Below are 16,414 nucleotides of genomic sequence, written 5' to 3'. Positions count from 1 at the left end.
AGTGGTTTACAGGCCCCCTTAAAGCAGCAAATTATTGCCGAGAGAATTAAAAATCATGGGGGGCTTTATCCTTCATATGGGCTTAGCAAATCAAATTGGCAAAGATAATTCAATAAGTTAATTAAATTCATTGGGACTATTTTCTATAACAATATCCCGTGCAACCAGACATAAAATAGGTTCTCTTGACTGTAATGAGAAAGGGTGAATTAACAATCTCTTCCCCAGGGAAAAGTGATCACAATATAGCTGAATGTTGTCAAAAGACAAGACAGCTCAGTCAGAATTTTGTTTCTTCACCTTAAATAAAGTCAATTATACCCATGATGATAGATTGACCAAGCTGGGGCTTTTCTCTCTGAACGAATGCAGATGAGAGATGACTTGATAAAGGTGTACAAGATGATAAGAAGCACGGATACATAGATAGAGTGGATAGATATGTTCCCCCCAGGATGGAAATGGCTAATTTTACGGTGATTAGAGGAAAGTATAGTGGGGATATCAGATGTAAGTTTTCTAACACGGAGAATGGTGAGTGCATTTGGGACATTTAAGAAACTCTCAGATAGGCACATGAATGATCGAAAAATGGAGAGCTATGTAGGAGGGACAGGTTAGATTGACCTTAGTGTAGGTTAAAAGGTCAGCACAACATTGTGGGCCAAACTGTGCTGTAATGTTCTATGAAAGATGCATTGGCCAGGGCCTATTAAGACACAGAGAAGAACAGAAAAGAAACACAAACAAGACACAGAAAAGTTACCCATTCAGAGCTAACATTAGAGGCAAAAGATGCGATCAGAACATAAGAAGGGCCTCAAAAGAAATGTGACAAGCCTTAAGACTTAGAGAGTTTTTGGTGGCAGCAACTGGTTCATCATTCCAGTTTCTTCTCTCCTGTAATCTTAAATGGTTACCCTTATACATTGGGTGGCAGGGTGGAGAGACTTCTCTTCCACTTGGGCAACGTGTAGCACCCCCTCCTCCGATCAAGGCCACATGAAGGCATGGGAGCAGGTGATGGACGGTCGCAGGAGCAGCTGGTGCAGATCACAGTCCTGGTTACGCAACCGCTGATGCCAGGCAAACAGTCTCTGAGGAGTACTGACAATGGCTGGGGTCACCCATCTTGTAAAGACATTGCCCACAAGGCAATGGCAAACCACTTCTGTAGAAACTTTTGCCAAGAACAATCATGGTCACAGAGACCATGATCTTCTACATCCTATGACACGGCACATAATAATGATGATGAAGACAATAATATACCTTCAGAGAGAGTTCTAAAATAGAGGGAATTTTGTAAGATGATCACTAAAACATTTCTGCAGCCATCATCTTAAGCACCCAACAGAGTGATAAAGCGAGAAATGATAGACTGGGACTAAATTAGCAAGAATCACATTAGAAAAGATTGTATGTGCCTCTGCAGTTATAAAAGAGGAGTACCAAAATTAATGATGGGCCCTATGGTGACTATTATAAGAGAAATAACAATAGTGAGAAAAGTATTTGCTGAAGCATTAAGCAAATATTTTGCAATAGCCTTCACTGGAGAAAATACCTTCCATGTTGTGGGAAGGGTCAGGAAACAATGAAGATCTAAGCAGAAGTTACTGGAGAAATTAATAATGGCTAAAACCAGATGTATCTCCTGGATCTGATGGCCTACTCTCTCTGGTCCAAAAGAAATGTAATATTGATGATCATTCAAAAATTTCCCAGATTTTGGAACAGTCTCTGCAGATTTAAAGATAACATTGCCGTTTAAGAATACATGAAGTGAAGACCATAAGGTACAAGAACAGAGTTAAGACTTTCAACCCATTGAGTCTGCTCCATCATTGTATCACGGCTCTCAAACCAGGTGAGTTTAAAGTTATTAGGGGGACTAGAGATCCGGCGAGTGAACAGGGTGTTTGGAATTTAGGGCCCCAGTGAGTGAACAAAGAGCACAGGAATCAGGGCTCCAGCTAGTGGGCAGGGAGCATAGAATCTGGGCCACTAGCGAGTAGGGAGGGAGGGTAGGAAACAGGGACCTGGTGGGTGGCTGGGGACAGGGCAACTAGTGTCCAAGTGAATGGATACTGCAAAAATCACCGGGTTAGCCAGGTGCTGAACCATCAGTTTTTCCAAATGGTTAGGTAAAGGAGTTTTACTGGAGTCTTACTGTGAGTATTTTCTTTCCAGAAATGGAGGAAATTATAACTTCAACAAAGACATGTCAGAATAATACATTCATAGTTTTGTTCCGGCTTCATAAAGATAGAAATACTCTCCCAGAATCTTCATGGAATCAAAGATTGAGGGACAGAGTAAGAGTATAGACTGCAAGGAGAAGGAAACCAGAAGTTTATGAGCCAATCTTCATTGGAGGATCAGGAGGAGAAGAGTGTTAGCAACTATAAATTCCTAGGTGTTATTATTTCGCCAGACCTGTTGTGGACCCAACACCTAAGTGCAATTATGAAAAAAGCAGAGCAGCGCCTCTACTTCCTTGGGAGTTTGCAGAGATCCTCATGACATCTAAGTCTTGTATCACAGCCTAGTATGGAAACACCAATGCCCTTGAATGAAAAAGCCTACAAGAAGTAGTGGATACAGCCCATTCCATCATGGGTAAAACCATCCCCACCATGAAGCACATCAACACGTTGCAGGGAAAGCAACATCCATCATTGGAACCCCCACCCCCACCCCCAGGATATGCTCTCTTCTCTGCAGATGCTGGGTCAAAGCAACACTCACAACACGCTGGAGGAACTCAGCAGGTTGGGCAGCATCTGTGGAAATGATTAGTCAACGTTGCAGGCCGGAACCCTTCGTCAGGACTGAAGAGGGAAGGGGCAGAGGCCCGAAACATTGACTGATCGTTCCCACGGATGCTGCCTGGCCTGCTGAGTTCCTCCAGTGTGTTGTGAGTGTTGCTGTCTTCTCGCTGCTGCCATCAGGAGGAAGATACAGGGACCTCAGGACTCATACCACCAGGTTCAGAAACAGTTTCTAAATCCCCAACCATCAGGCTTTTGGACCAAAGGGGATAATTTCACTCAAGTTTACTTGGCCCATCATTGAATTGCTCCCACAACAAACAGGCTCACTTTCAAGGCCTCTTCATCTTGTGTTCTCAATGTTTATTCTTTATTTATGTATTATTATTTCTTCTCTTTGTAGTTGCACAGTTTGTCGTCTTCAATGCACTGGTTGAACACCTGAGTCTGGTGGTCATTCATTGATTCTGGTATGGTTAATATTCTATAGACTTATTGAGTATGCGCACAAGAAAATTAATCTCAGGTTTGTACACGGTGACATATATGTACTTTGTTAATAGATTAACTTTAACTTTAAAGGAATTCTGAACTGGGAAAGAAATACAACCAGGAAATTAACGGGCTAAAGGCCAACAAATCTCGAGAGCCTGAAAACTTGTAACCCAGAGTACTCAATGAAGTGGCCCTGAGAAGACTGGATGTATTCCAAAATTCCTTTGATACTTATAGCAGTTTGTATGCATTGGAGGATGGCAAATGCAGTCCCACCATTCATAAGAAGGGGAAGGCAAAAACACAGAATTGTTGATCAGTAAACCTAATACGAGTAATGAGAAAATGCTGAAGTTTGTCATTAACGATGCAATGAAAGATCACTGGGAAACTATTATGGACACAATGGTGTCATCGTGGGCTTACAAAAAGGAGCTATGCAGAATATAGAATTTTTGGAGATGTAACTGGTAAAATAGATAAAGTCAATGGGATGAATTTGGACGTTTAGAAGACAAGTGATGCAGCATGTTAGGATGCTCTCTACTGTACATCTGTAGAAGGACATGAGTATAGATGTGCATAGTCTAGCTCTCTTCAGCCTACTCAGAAGGTAGAGGCATGGTGAGCTTTCCTGATTGTGTAGATGCGTTCTGATAAGTTGTGTGAGATGTGCATTCCCAGGAATTTGAAACTGCTCGCAGTTTCTACTGCTGCCTAAGAGGGCTAATAACTACAGAGCAGGTTGTGAGACAGTTATATATGAGGTCGATCTGGAGAGGTTGATCCACTAAAATTACCAGTGTTTGGAGAAGATGCAGCTTGCAGTGAACAAAGATACCAAGTATATTAATTTACAGTTGATTGAATTTAGATTTGCCTGTAGGTGATGGCTAACTGTTTGGATAACTATGTACGTAGACAGGTAATATCTTATTTTTGTTTGAAAGGGTATGTAGTGGAGTGTTCAAAAGAACAAAAACTGAGTGTGCCACATGATATAATCTTGACACTCTATTGTATCAGTCAGTGCTGCTTCTGAGGTGTTACTACCTTTAGTAAGGAATATTCTGTTCACAGCTCTATCTCTGTTCTTTGCTTATACATCAGCAATACAAAAGAGCCAAAAGACACTTCAATATTGATCATAAATACATATCATTTCTTTAATTTTTGAAATTTCCCACTAATCAACATAATTTGCTTCACTCTGTCTCCCCATCTTCATGAGGCCTCTTCACTAAGATGCCACAGTCAACATCCTGGCTGACCTCCTGACCGTCCATTATCCTTGTCCTCACTGAGAGCAAATACACTGCCGCCGTTGCAGAAGATCTGTTCGTGCTGTTCTTATTTGTTTCTCCTGACGCTACAAACCATGAGTACACTAATCACATCTTGATTCTCCATCACCTTATGAAGTATGACTGAAGATCGATTCAGGTACAGGCTGCCTAGATACTGCACCACATTGAGGGAAGTAGGTGTGTCTCTACCATGTACCCCAGCCCAGCATCTGAGTGTAACACCCTGGTTCACATTTTTGCTGCTATGCTGTAGGTATTTCATTTTAGCAGTTCTGTAAGAGCAGTCTGTTCTGTTTTCAGCCTGTCTGGGTTATTGTTGAAGATAAGGGATGCTGAGGAATGTGTGTCATCCAATTAGGATGGTGGAACTGGGAGAAGGTTTGAGAGAACAGTGGGGGGGGGAGGTTTTGGGAGGGGCACCAAAGTTGGTCTTAGGTTTTTTCCTGTTCAGTGGGAGATGAAGAGAGAAGACACTGGAGGGAACCGGTCGTAGGTCTGTGGTGGCCAGTGCTATGTTCTACGAGTCTATGGTGGCCAGTGCTATTGTTCTACGAGTCTGTGGTGGCCAGTGCTATCATGTTTGCTGTTGTGTGCTGGGGCAGCAGGCTGAGGGTAGCAGACACCAACAGAATCAACAAACTCATTTGTAAGGCCAGTGATGTTGTGGGGATGGAACTGGACACTCTCACGGTGGTGTCTGAAAAGAGGATGCTGTCTAAGTTGCATGCCATCTTGGACGATGTCTCCCATCCACTACATAATGTACTGGGTGGGCACAGGAGTACATTCAGCCAGAGACTCATTCCACCAAGATGCAACACAGAACATCATAGGAAGTCATTCCTGCCTGTGGCCATCAAACTTTACAACCCCTCCCTTGGAGGGTCAGATACCCTGAGCCAATAGGCTGGTCCTGGACTTATTTCATAATTTACTGGCATAATTTACATATTACTATTTAACTATTTATGGTTTTATTACTATTTATTATTTATGGTGCAACTATAACGAAAACCAATTTCCCCTGGGATCAATAAAGTATGACTATGACTATCAGGATTCGACCTGGTGAGGGACCGTGATTCGATGGAGCCAGGTGCTGGAGTCTACTGAGGATCAGTGAATATGACTTTTGGAAGAGTTGAGCTCCAACTTGTGCACATTTGATTGTCTAATTATAATGGGCCCTTTTTGCTTTTTTTCTTTCTTTTCTTTACTAACCCTTTAATTAAGATTCACCAATATAATTCCTTTAATTGTATGCAGTGTGCTGTCTGTTATTTCTTGGCACTGAGTTGTAACAGGGTAGCAAATTACACAGCATTCACACAAACTGGGGTTTGGTGGGAGAGCCGTCTCCATTTCACGGGTTTGGTGGGACTGGAGTGCGTATTTCCTAGACTTACACAGCCAAGGAAACCATCGGGGTTTCATGAGTAAAAGAAAATCCAGGTAGAGACATTTTCTGAGAATGTAAATTACCCAAGTAATCACATTGTCAAGTTTGTCGATGACATGACAGTGGTGGGGCTCATCACCTACAATGATGAGACAGCGTACAGAGAGGAGGTGTCAGAGTTTGAGGCCTGGTGCCAGGCAAATATTCTCTTCCTCGATGTCAACAAGACAAAGGAGATGGTTTTTGATTTCAGGAGAACTTGCACCACTCATACCCCTCTTTACATCGGCGGCGCAGTAGTGGAAACTGCAACTAGTTTCATATCCTGGAACTGTACATCTCACCCGACTTCTTGTAGTCCCAGAACACATTCTACACAATCAGGAAAGTTCACCAAAGCCTCTACTTTCCGAGGAGCCTGAAGAGAGCTGGACTATGTACATCTGTACTCACGTCTTTCTGCAGGTGAGCAGTAGAGAGCATCCTGACACGCTGCATCACTTCATAGTACAGAAACTGCACTTGGCCATAGCTACCCAATGCATCAATGGCACCAGCCTGTCCACCATCAAGGACATACGTATCAGAAAGTGCTGGAAAAAGGCCAGTAACACCATGAAGGATCCCACCTACCCTGCTCATAGACTTTGTCCCACTCCCATCAGAGAAGGGACTATGTAGTATCCATGTCAGCACCACCAGATACAAACACAGTTACTTTCCCCAAGCAGTTAAGGCTGATCAACACCTTGACCCACTAACCCACCCCACACACCACCACCACCACCACTTTATAATTTCCTGTCTTATATAAGCAATCTAATGTATTTATTTTTATTGTGTGTTTTATTATTATTGTATTCTTTATCTTCGGGTTTTTTTTGTGTTGTATCGGATCTGGAGTAACAATCACTTTATTCTCCTTTCACGTGTGTACCAGAAATGACATTAAACAATCTTGATTACATTTGCTCAGGACAGTCTCATTATTGACAAACTCCAGTATTAGTTTGGACAAAGAACTTGCTCACTAGTATCAATGCTTGTACTTTTTGAACGTACTAGAACACTAGAATACAGTAAGCAGTGAAGACAATAAAGTTAACCACCAAATCTTCTGTATTGTTTCTATTCTTAAAACTTCAGTGATTGTAGACAACTGTTGGTTTACATACAGCTATTTGAATTAAAGTCAAATTATGGCACTTTTGCAGTTTTCTGTTCATAGTGATTGATAACTGTTAACTGTGAATGATGGGCAGCTTCTGCTGAAATGTTTTACAGTTTTCATAGTTCTAAGTTTCAGTTTGAAACCTATTCATCCATTATTTATCAGATGATTCCATATACCCTCAAATTTGTATTCTGTTTAGGGTGCAGTCTTGTCAGAATCATAGTGTGCAAATCTTCTGAGGCATACTCATCATTAGACCCATCATCCAGAGCAGTTTGCTGTAATCTGACGATGGGCAGTGACTAGAAACTTAGCTAGATTTGTTTTACAGTCACTGTGAATACAAGTACATGACAGAGGTTTCCACAGCTGCAGTAAATGATTCCCCTCCTGACTTCCAAAGCCTTTCCACCATCTCCAAAGCACATAGGGAGTGTAACGGAATACTTCCCACTAACTGGGATAAATGTGGCTGCAACAGCATCTAGAAGAAAATCGTCCAGTTTAGCATCAACCCATCAATGTGAAGCGGTTTGTTCCTTCAAGCACGGATGTACACCAGCTGCAGGCAGTACCCTCTGCAAGGTACACCGAAGCAGTTCACCAAGGGTTCTTCAAAGCTCTTTACATCCAAACAATGAAGGCAAAGGGAGTGGGCATTTGAGGCACCGCCACTGGTTGGCTTGACATGAGTGCCTTTCACCTCACCTTGCTGGGGTAAAACCTTAGAGATCTCTTCAGCCTGTACATGTTAAGTCTGTCATTATCAGATTGCTGTAGTTCAAGAGGCCTAGCATTATCTTCTCAAGGGCCATTAGGGATATTCATTTTCTTGTCATTGGTGCCCAAATCTAGTACATTAATACAAATTTTTAAAAAATGACAGAGTCTAACTTGGATTCTGAGGGCGTGTCCAGATCAGACTCCCAGGAATAAGCAAATTCAGAACATTTTGAATCAAGTTATGCAGTTTCAAGATTAATCTGTGCGTGTAGGAACATTTTCAACTTCTTGTTAGTTAATTTTCAAAAAATACTGCCTTAAAAAGTTACTAATGGCCAACTGCGCACCCAGTTTCTCTAAAAGGATTCTGGAAGCATAATATTCCATAGACCATAAGACATAGCTAAGAATTAGGCCATTGAGTCTGCTCTGCCATTTCATCATGGCTGATTTATTATTATTCTCAAACCCCTTCTCCTGCCTTCTCTCCATAACTTTTGACACTCTTGACGGCCTCCACAGCAGTCTTCTGGCAATGAATTTCACAGATTGGCCACCCTCTGGCTAAAGAAATTCCTCCTCATCTCTGCTCTAAAGGGATGTGCTTGTATTCTGATGCTGCACCCACTGGTCCTGGACTCCCCCACTATTGGAAGCATCTTCTCAACATCCAACGGAAAGTAAGAATGTACATTTTTGTTTGTATTTTTCAGTACGAGTTGTGCGGCTGATGTTAGATGACATTAACCTGTTGTATATAAAGATTAGTTAAGACTGAAGTTGCAGTTATCCACAATGGTAGCCCAGCAAGCAGCCTGGCCAACTCACACTCTGTAAAGATCCGAGCTCTGCACACATTCAGGTTTAGGGTTTAGTTTTAGGCATAGCAAGCAGAACCTGGGCAGCCAGCAAGGAAGTGGCGTCAGTGCATTAGTAACGACTTTAAACACATACGCAGAACATTGTTAAACCACCAGAACAACAAAGAAAAAAATACCTTCTTCACCATCTGACAAATACTCGGCTTCAATGAAATTTTCAGGAACACTGGGTTTATGAACTGTGTGGTTTGAACAAAGATCATGATATTACCAAAATCATTCCGAGCTCTTACTGAAATATGGCTACAGAGCCTGTAGAAATCACAGACAGCAATGTGCTTGAAGAAACAGTTCTTTTAAATTAACCCTGGGTAAATGTTTTTCCAAATGTAGTCCCTTCAAGCAGTGGTTTTCAATTTTTTTTCGAAAAGCAAACGTTTCACTTATGCCACCCAATAACAAGATAAAGGTTAATAGTAAACACAGGAGACTCTACAGATGCTGAAAATCCAGAGGAATATGCACAAAATGCTCAGCAAGTCGGGCAGCATCTATGGAGAGGAATAAACAGTTGATGTTTCAAGCTGAGGCCCTTCAGGACCTGATGAAATGTCTCAGCCCGAAATGTTGACTCTTTATTCCTTTCCAGAGATGCTGCCTTACCTGCTGTGTTCCTCTGGTATTTGTGTATAAAGATTATGTGTTTAATAAGTCCATGGACCAGTTTTATTTAAAGGAGTGGAAGTAATCCATTTTGTTAAACATTCAGCAATTTACCAGAGGGACACTACCTCCAATTATAAAGCCAATAAAGGATTACTGCAAGTGTAAATATAGATTAAATATTGACTATCAGGAACTTCAACAAAGATTTGCAATGAGAGGTGGAAATTGTACAGCACTGAGAAACAGCTCATATTAAGGAAGAGGATAAAGGATCAATATTCAGGAAACTTGGGAAATGTGAATGAGAGTAGGAGAAAAAGTCAGACAATGACAATCATAAAGGAACAAGGACTATAACAGATTGTGTTTGGCTTACCTTCATCATCTGACACATCCAGAACCTCATTCATAGTTTCAGGAACATTCAGTTTATGTTTCTCTGTCACAAACTGTGGAAGATTACAATGTTTTAGAGGGAGAGAGAGTTAGGAAGTACTTCGAACCAGTTTTATTATTTTATATTCAACTGCACTATTTAAGATTTTATTTAATAAAATCCAAGACATATATGTATGATTAAAGTTTAGGATGTAAAATGCTGAAATTCAAATTGAACTTACCATTGTAGTTGTCATAGTTTCCTCAGTAACCACCTTCAACGTATCAACCACCGAGATATAACCTAGCCGCCTAGCAATGGCCAAAGCAGTATTTCCATTCTAAAATAAAAACAGATTAGTACAACACAAAAGAGAAAATTTAAATTATGATAATTCAGAAACAACTTTTGAGATTATAGTTTTGTAAAATACATCATTATCGCTTGATAAATTCACAGATTTATCTGTGTATGCACTATAAACCAAATTCCACAGCATGGTTTCCTATGAAAAAATATATTGAAATGTTTTCTGTCATCTAATCACCTTTAATCAAGACCAAATAGAATCAGAGAGATTAGAGCAAGATTCAAGAGTTCACGTGTGCCTTCTTTGCACAATTTACGGAAACCAAAATTTAAATTCTCCCAATATTCTTTCTTCAAAATATACATTTAAACACAAACATTCTGACTAATATAAAAATACTATTTTTTTCTATTTCTCACTGCTGCTAGTTGCAAAGCTCTAATTCTTTACCATTCATTAAATTGGCATGCAAATTTCCAACGAATGTGCATATTAAGAAACTCATGCCATTTGTGATTCCTTTACAGAAACTTAACATTTATTTGAAAAAAAAAGTACTTAGGGGTATCAAAGGATAGATAAAGGGAAAGCCATGTTTCCGAGACTTTGCACCACTACGGATCAATGGCACAAGTAATGCTTCTGAACTCTTCTTCCATCCACTGAGCCCTCACACGAGGAATATGCCACCAAGTGTGAGGAAGTTCTTGAGTATCCCAATTGAATGTTGTCTTTTAATTGATCTATGGAATAAATATTCTGTATCCTTTCATCAACTTTTCATAAATGGGTTAACTCCTACTCCAACACCCTGGTGCTAAGGCACTGATTGTACTTAAAGTGTTCAATGCATAGCTGCAATACTTAACTGCGGGGTTTACCATCCTTTTTTATGTTATAGACCCCTAGTTTTAACCGAGGGGTCCATAGACCACTGGCTGGGAACCCCTGCTTTACTGAAGCATTACTCATTAATATAACATTAATAAGGAAAAGGATCAACTGTTTCACATGTATTGGGAATTTGCTGTGGTGTTGGCATGACTTGCAACAAAATACAACACTCAACAATTATAAAGAGTTATAAAACATAAATTAGAGATTAAAGTATGGATATGGAATAAAATGTGCATAAACACAAATACCAGCATGTATTTACAAAGTAAATAGCATTGTTAAAAATGTTTACAGTGCAGTGACAGGAGCAATAGAAACATAGAAAACCTACAGCACAATACAGGCCCTTCAGCCCACAAAGCTGTGCCGTACATGTCAGAAATTACCTAAGGTTACCCATAGCCCTCTATTTTTCTAAGCTCCATGTACTTATCTAGGAGTCTCTTAAAAGACCCTATCGTATCCGCCTCCACCACCGTCACTGGCAGCCCATTCCACGCTCTCACCACTCTGTGTAAAAAAACTTACCTCTGACATCTCCACTGTACCTGCTTCCAAGCACCTTAAAACTGTGCCCTCTTGTGTTAGCCATTTCAGCCCTGGGAAAAAGCCTCTGACTATCCACATGATCAATGCCTCTCATCATCTTGTACACCTCTATCAGGTCACCTCTCATCCTCCATTGCTCCAAGGAGAAAAGGCCAATTTCACTCAACCTGTTCTAATAAGGCATGCTCCCCAATCCAGGCAACATCCTTGTAAATCTCCTCTGCACCCTTTCTATGGATTCCACATCCTTCCTATAGTGAGGCGACCAGAACTGAGCGCCGTACTCCAAGTGGGGTCTAACCAGGGTCCTATATAGCTGCAACATTATCTCTCAGCTTTTAAACTCAATCCCACGATTGATGAAGGCCAATGCACTGTATGTCTTCTTAACCAAAGAGTCAACCTGCACAGCAGCTTTGAGTGTCCTATGGACTCGGACCTCAAGATCCCTCTGATCTTCCACACTGCCAAGAGTCTTACCATTAATACTATATTCTGCCATCATATTTGACCTACCAAAATGAACCACCTCACATTTATCTGGGTTGAACTCCATCTGCCACTTCTCAGCCCAGTTTTGCATCCTATCAATGTCCCACTGTGATCTCTGACAGCCCTCCACACTATCCACAACACCCCCAACCTTTGTGTCATCAGCAAATTTACTAACCCATCCCTCCACTTCCTCATCCAGGTCATTTATAAAGATCACGAAGAGCAGGGGTTCCAGAATAGATCCCTGAGGCACACCACTGGTCACCGACCTCCATGCAGAATATGACCTGTCTACAACCACTCTTTGCCTTCTGTGGGCAAGCCAGTTCTGGATCCACAAAGCAATGTCCCCTTGGATCCCATGCCTCCTTACTTTCTCAATAAGCCTTGCATGGGGTACCTTATCAAATGCCTTGCTGAAATCCATACACACTACATTTACTGCTCTACCATCATCAATGTGTTTAGTCACATCCTCAAAAAAATTCAATCAGGCTCGTAAGCAATGACCTAACTTTCACAAGACCATGTTGACTACTCCTAATCATATCATGCCTTTCCAAATATTGATAAATCCTGCCTCTCAGGATCTTTTCCATCAATGTACCAACCACTGAAGAAAGACTCGCTGGTCTATTATTTTCTGGGCTATCTCTACTCCCTTTCTTGAATAAAGGAACAACATCTACAACCCTCCAATCCTCCGGAACCTCTCCTGTCCCCATTGATGATGCAAAGATCATTGCCAGAGGCTCAGCAATCTCCTCCCTTGCCTCCCACAGGAGCCTGGGGTACATCTCATCCGGTCCCAGTGATTTATCCAATTTGATGCTTTCCAAAAGCTCCAGAATGTCCTCTTCCTTAATAAATACAGGCTCAAGCTTTTCAGTCCACTGCAAGTCATCCCTGCAATCCCCAAGATCATTTTCCGTAGTGAATACTGAAGCAAAGTGTTCATTAAGTGCCTTTGCTATCTCCTCCAATTCCATACACACTTTTCCACTGTCACACTTGATTAGTCCTATTCACTCACGTCTTAAATTCTTGTTCTTCACATACTTGTAGAATGCCTTAGGGTTTTCCTTAATCCTGTCCGCCAAGGCCTTCTCATGGATCCTTCTGGCTCTCCTAATTTCATTCTTAAACTCCTTCCTGCTAGCCTTATAATCTTCTAGAATCTCTATCATTACCTAGTTTTTTGAACCTTTCGTAAGCTCTCCTTTTCTTCTTGACTAGATTTACAACAGCCTTTGTACACCACGGTTCCTGTACCCTACCATTCTTTCCCTGTCTCATTGGTACATACCTATGCAGAACCCCATGCAAATATCCCTTGAACATTTGCCACATTTTTTTCTTACATTTCCCTGAGAACATCTGTTTCCAATTTATGCTTCCAAGTTCCTGCCTGATAGCCTCATATTTCCTCTTACTCCAATTAAATGCTTTCCTAACTTTGTCTGTTTCTATCCCTCTCCAACGCTATGGTAACGGAGATAGAATTGCCATCACTAGCTCCAAATGCTCTCCCACTGAGAGATCTAACACCTGACCAGGTTCATTACCCAAAACCAGATCAAGTACAGCCTCTCCTCTTGTAGGCTTATCTACATATTGTGTCAAGAAACCTTCCTGAACGCACCTAACAAACTCTACCCCATCTAAACCCCTTGCTTGAGGGGGATGCCAATTGATATTTGGGAAATTAAAATCTCCCACCTCACAATAGATAGAGCGGGTGGAGCGGGGGGGGGGGTGGAGCCTGACAAGAATGGTTGATCAGATTAACTGCTGGGAGGAAGAAACATTTAACATGGCATGAAGTTTTTGCTTTAATAGCTCTATAGCGCTTTCCAGAAGGGAACTTTTGGAAAAGGCAGTTTGCAGGGTAGATAGAGTCTGCAATGATTTTCCTGCCCGCTTCTTTGTCCTCTTCACCCAACAACCGAGTATGGATGGGGCCCAATTACTAGTTGGTAGTAGTACTCCAGTGTGAAAAACAATCAAATTTAAAACAGGAGCTGGAGAATTGAAATCCAGTTAATCAAATGAATATGAATTAAAATGCTGGAATGTAATGATAATCCAGAAACCACACATTTGTTCCAAACAGTGCATCTGGTTTACCAGGATTATTTCAGGAAGGAAATTTTCCATTCTTGTTTTGTGCAATGTGGTCGACTCAGAAATGGCTCATTAAAATTGCCTAGTAAGTCACAATTCAGGGGGAGCTGGGGGTGGGTATTAAATTTCAGTCATGCCACTTGCATCCACATTGCAGGAATAAACAAGTAACAAAAAGACTAGACCAGATACAAGCAAGATAACACTATAATACAGAATGTGTCCAATGCAGCATGCATCTGAGTTGGATTAAAGGGCTAAATTAGTTGGAATGACTGAAGCTCTAACTTATTAAAGATTAAAGTTTAGCTTTATCTGTCGCATGTACATCGAAACACTGAAACAGACAGTGAAATACTTTATCCACATCAAGTCAAAACAGAAAAGGCTGTGCTGGCCAGCCCGCAAGTGTCACCACACTTCCAGCACGACATAGCACTAACCTTAACCGTACACCTTTGGAATGTGGGAGGAAACCAGAGCACCCAGAGGAAACCCATGCAGTCGTGGGGAGAACGTACAAACTCCTTACAGGCAGTGGTGGGAATTGAACTCTAATCTTATAGATGGTGCTGTAATAGTGTTACTACTAATAATAGTATAATTATTACACTATTAATCAATATAATATAATGGACCAGGTGTACACTGGCCAGATGTGGTTTATAAAACCTTTTATATTTGGTCAAGATCAGGTCTCCAATATGTTAATATTTTTGATATTTAATTTTATATTCTCTTTTATATTTAATAAAATATACTTAATAGTGTAAGTGGTTAAGGCATTGGACTAGCGACCAGAAAGTCGCGAGTTCGAGCCCCAGCCGAGGCAATGTGTTGTGTCCTTGAGCAAGGCACTTAATCACACATTGCTCTGCGACGACACTTGTGCCAAGCTGTATGGGTCCTAATGCCCTTCCCTTGGACAACATTGGTGTCGTGGAGAAGGGAGACTTGCAGCATGGGCAACTGCTGGTCTTCCATACAACCTTGCCCAGGCCTGCGCCCTGGAGAGTGAAGACCTTCCAGGCGCAGATCCATGGTCTCGCAAGAGTAACGGCTGCCTTTAATTTATATTTAATAATGTATTTTACACCGCCTTATTTATCCAGGACTCTGTCAATTGTAGAGAAGCCAGTTCCCTGCGAGTGAATGCCTGCTTACCACCGTGACTTCATCTGGAGAGGCACCATGCTGGAGGAGGATGTTTATAATGTGAGTATGCCCCTGCTGTGCAGCCTGGTGAAGAGGGGTGTATCCATTCTGAAGTAAGGTCAGAAGAAAGGGTGTGTTAATGTGGCGCAAGATAAAAAGATTTAGTTGGTTTAAAATTATATCAAATGTAAACATTCAGGTAAATTGAACCGACCTTTGTCTTGGCATTCACTTTAGAGTTGTGTTGCAGAAGAAAGTTGACCATCTTCACATTCCCATAGTGGGATGCTACATGGAGTGGAATATAACCCATCTACAGAACAAAAGCGAGACTATTTAATCTTCCACTGGGAAATCCAGCAGGAGGAAGTACAATAGATAGTGCGGCTCAATTGCACTGCGATATCATTGTTTCAAACAGATGAACGCCCTTGTTAGTATCTCTGATTTGTCAAGGTGTTTTATGCCTCGAGCCATAGATTTAACCCAGAGCTGACAGATCTATACAAATATTTGCCCTCCACACCTCAACCCGGCTTAATTTAAGACCAGCTGGTGAACTTTCCCTGTGTGCTGCTGGCCAGAAAGAAAAACTGATGTAGATTCTCACAGAACATAAGTAAAAACCATTGTTTCTTTCCCCAGAGTAACTTCCTCCAAGAATCTAAGCTGTGATTTAAAGTCTTCTCAACTACCCGCATGATATCGTGTTAAGCACAAATGGCAGTGTAAGGTTTTGTCTTGTCACAGGTTTTTGTGCCATCTATGAGGCTCTAGTTTCCTCCAAATTGATCACTGTGCTTGCATATTAAAATAGTGATTACATTTCAAAAGCATTGGACAACTAGTAAACACCTTAGGGACTGATGTCTTTTTTTCTTCAGATGGTGCTATCGTCTCCCATAATTAAACATTTTATGTCCTGAACGCTAATACATGATGACAGACAGCTGGTAGAAGCATGATGTCCTGAAGCATTTTCCTGTGAAGCTTCAGTTTCAAACTTGGCAACTCGCACAAAATGCTGGTTGAACTTAGCAGGTCAGGCCTTATTTATAGAGGGGAATACACAGTTGACGTTTCAGGCCAAGACCTTGCATCAGCACTAAAAAGGGGGAAGAAGCCAAAAAAACGAAAGTGGGTGGA

General features: G+C 41.3%; 1 protein-coding gene across 4 annotated transcripts in view; it reads right to left on the bottom strand.

Annotated features, from left to right (window-relative positions):
* Nucleotides 1–16,414, bottom strand: part of ank3b (ankyrin 3b) — a 401,704-nt gene that overhangs the window by 117,951 nt on the left and 267,339 nt on the right. For 3 of the 4 annotated variants that reach the window (XM_063071574.1, XM_063071573.1, XM_063071575.1), the window contains exons 19-23: nt 15,483–15,581; nt 15,278–15,376; nt 9,980–10,078; nt 9,736–9,808; nt 8,870–8,932 (exon numbers count right to left, since the gene is read on the bottom strand). In XM_063071574.1, the coding sequence (XP_062927644.1) occupies nt 8,870–8,932; nt 9,736–9,808; nt 9,980–10,078; nt 15,278–15,376; nt 15,483–15,581 (433 nt within the window). The remainder of the gene's footprint in view (nt 1–8,869; nt 8,933–9,735; nt 9,809–9,979; nt 10,079–15,277; nt 15,377–15,482; nt 15,582–16,414) is intronic. The other variant, XM_063071576.1, reaches the window with a different exon arrangement.

The sequence above is a fragment of the Mobula hypostoma genome, chromosome 19, assembly GCF_963921235.1.
Source record: "Mobula hypostoma chromosome 19, sMobHyp1.1, whole genome shotgun sequence".
Lineage (NCBI taxonomy): Eukaryota > Metazoa > Chordata > Chondrichthyes > Myliobatiformes > Myliobatidae > Mobula > Mobula hypostoma.
Note: the sequence above shows the minus strand (reverse complement) of the source record. Positions and strands in the feature narration are given on the sequence as shown.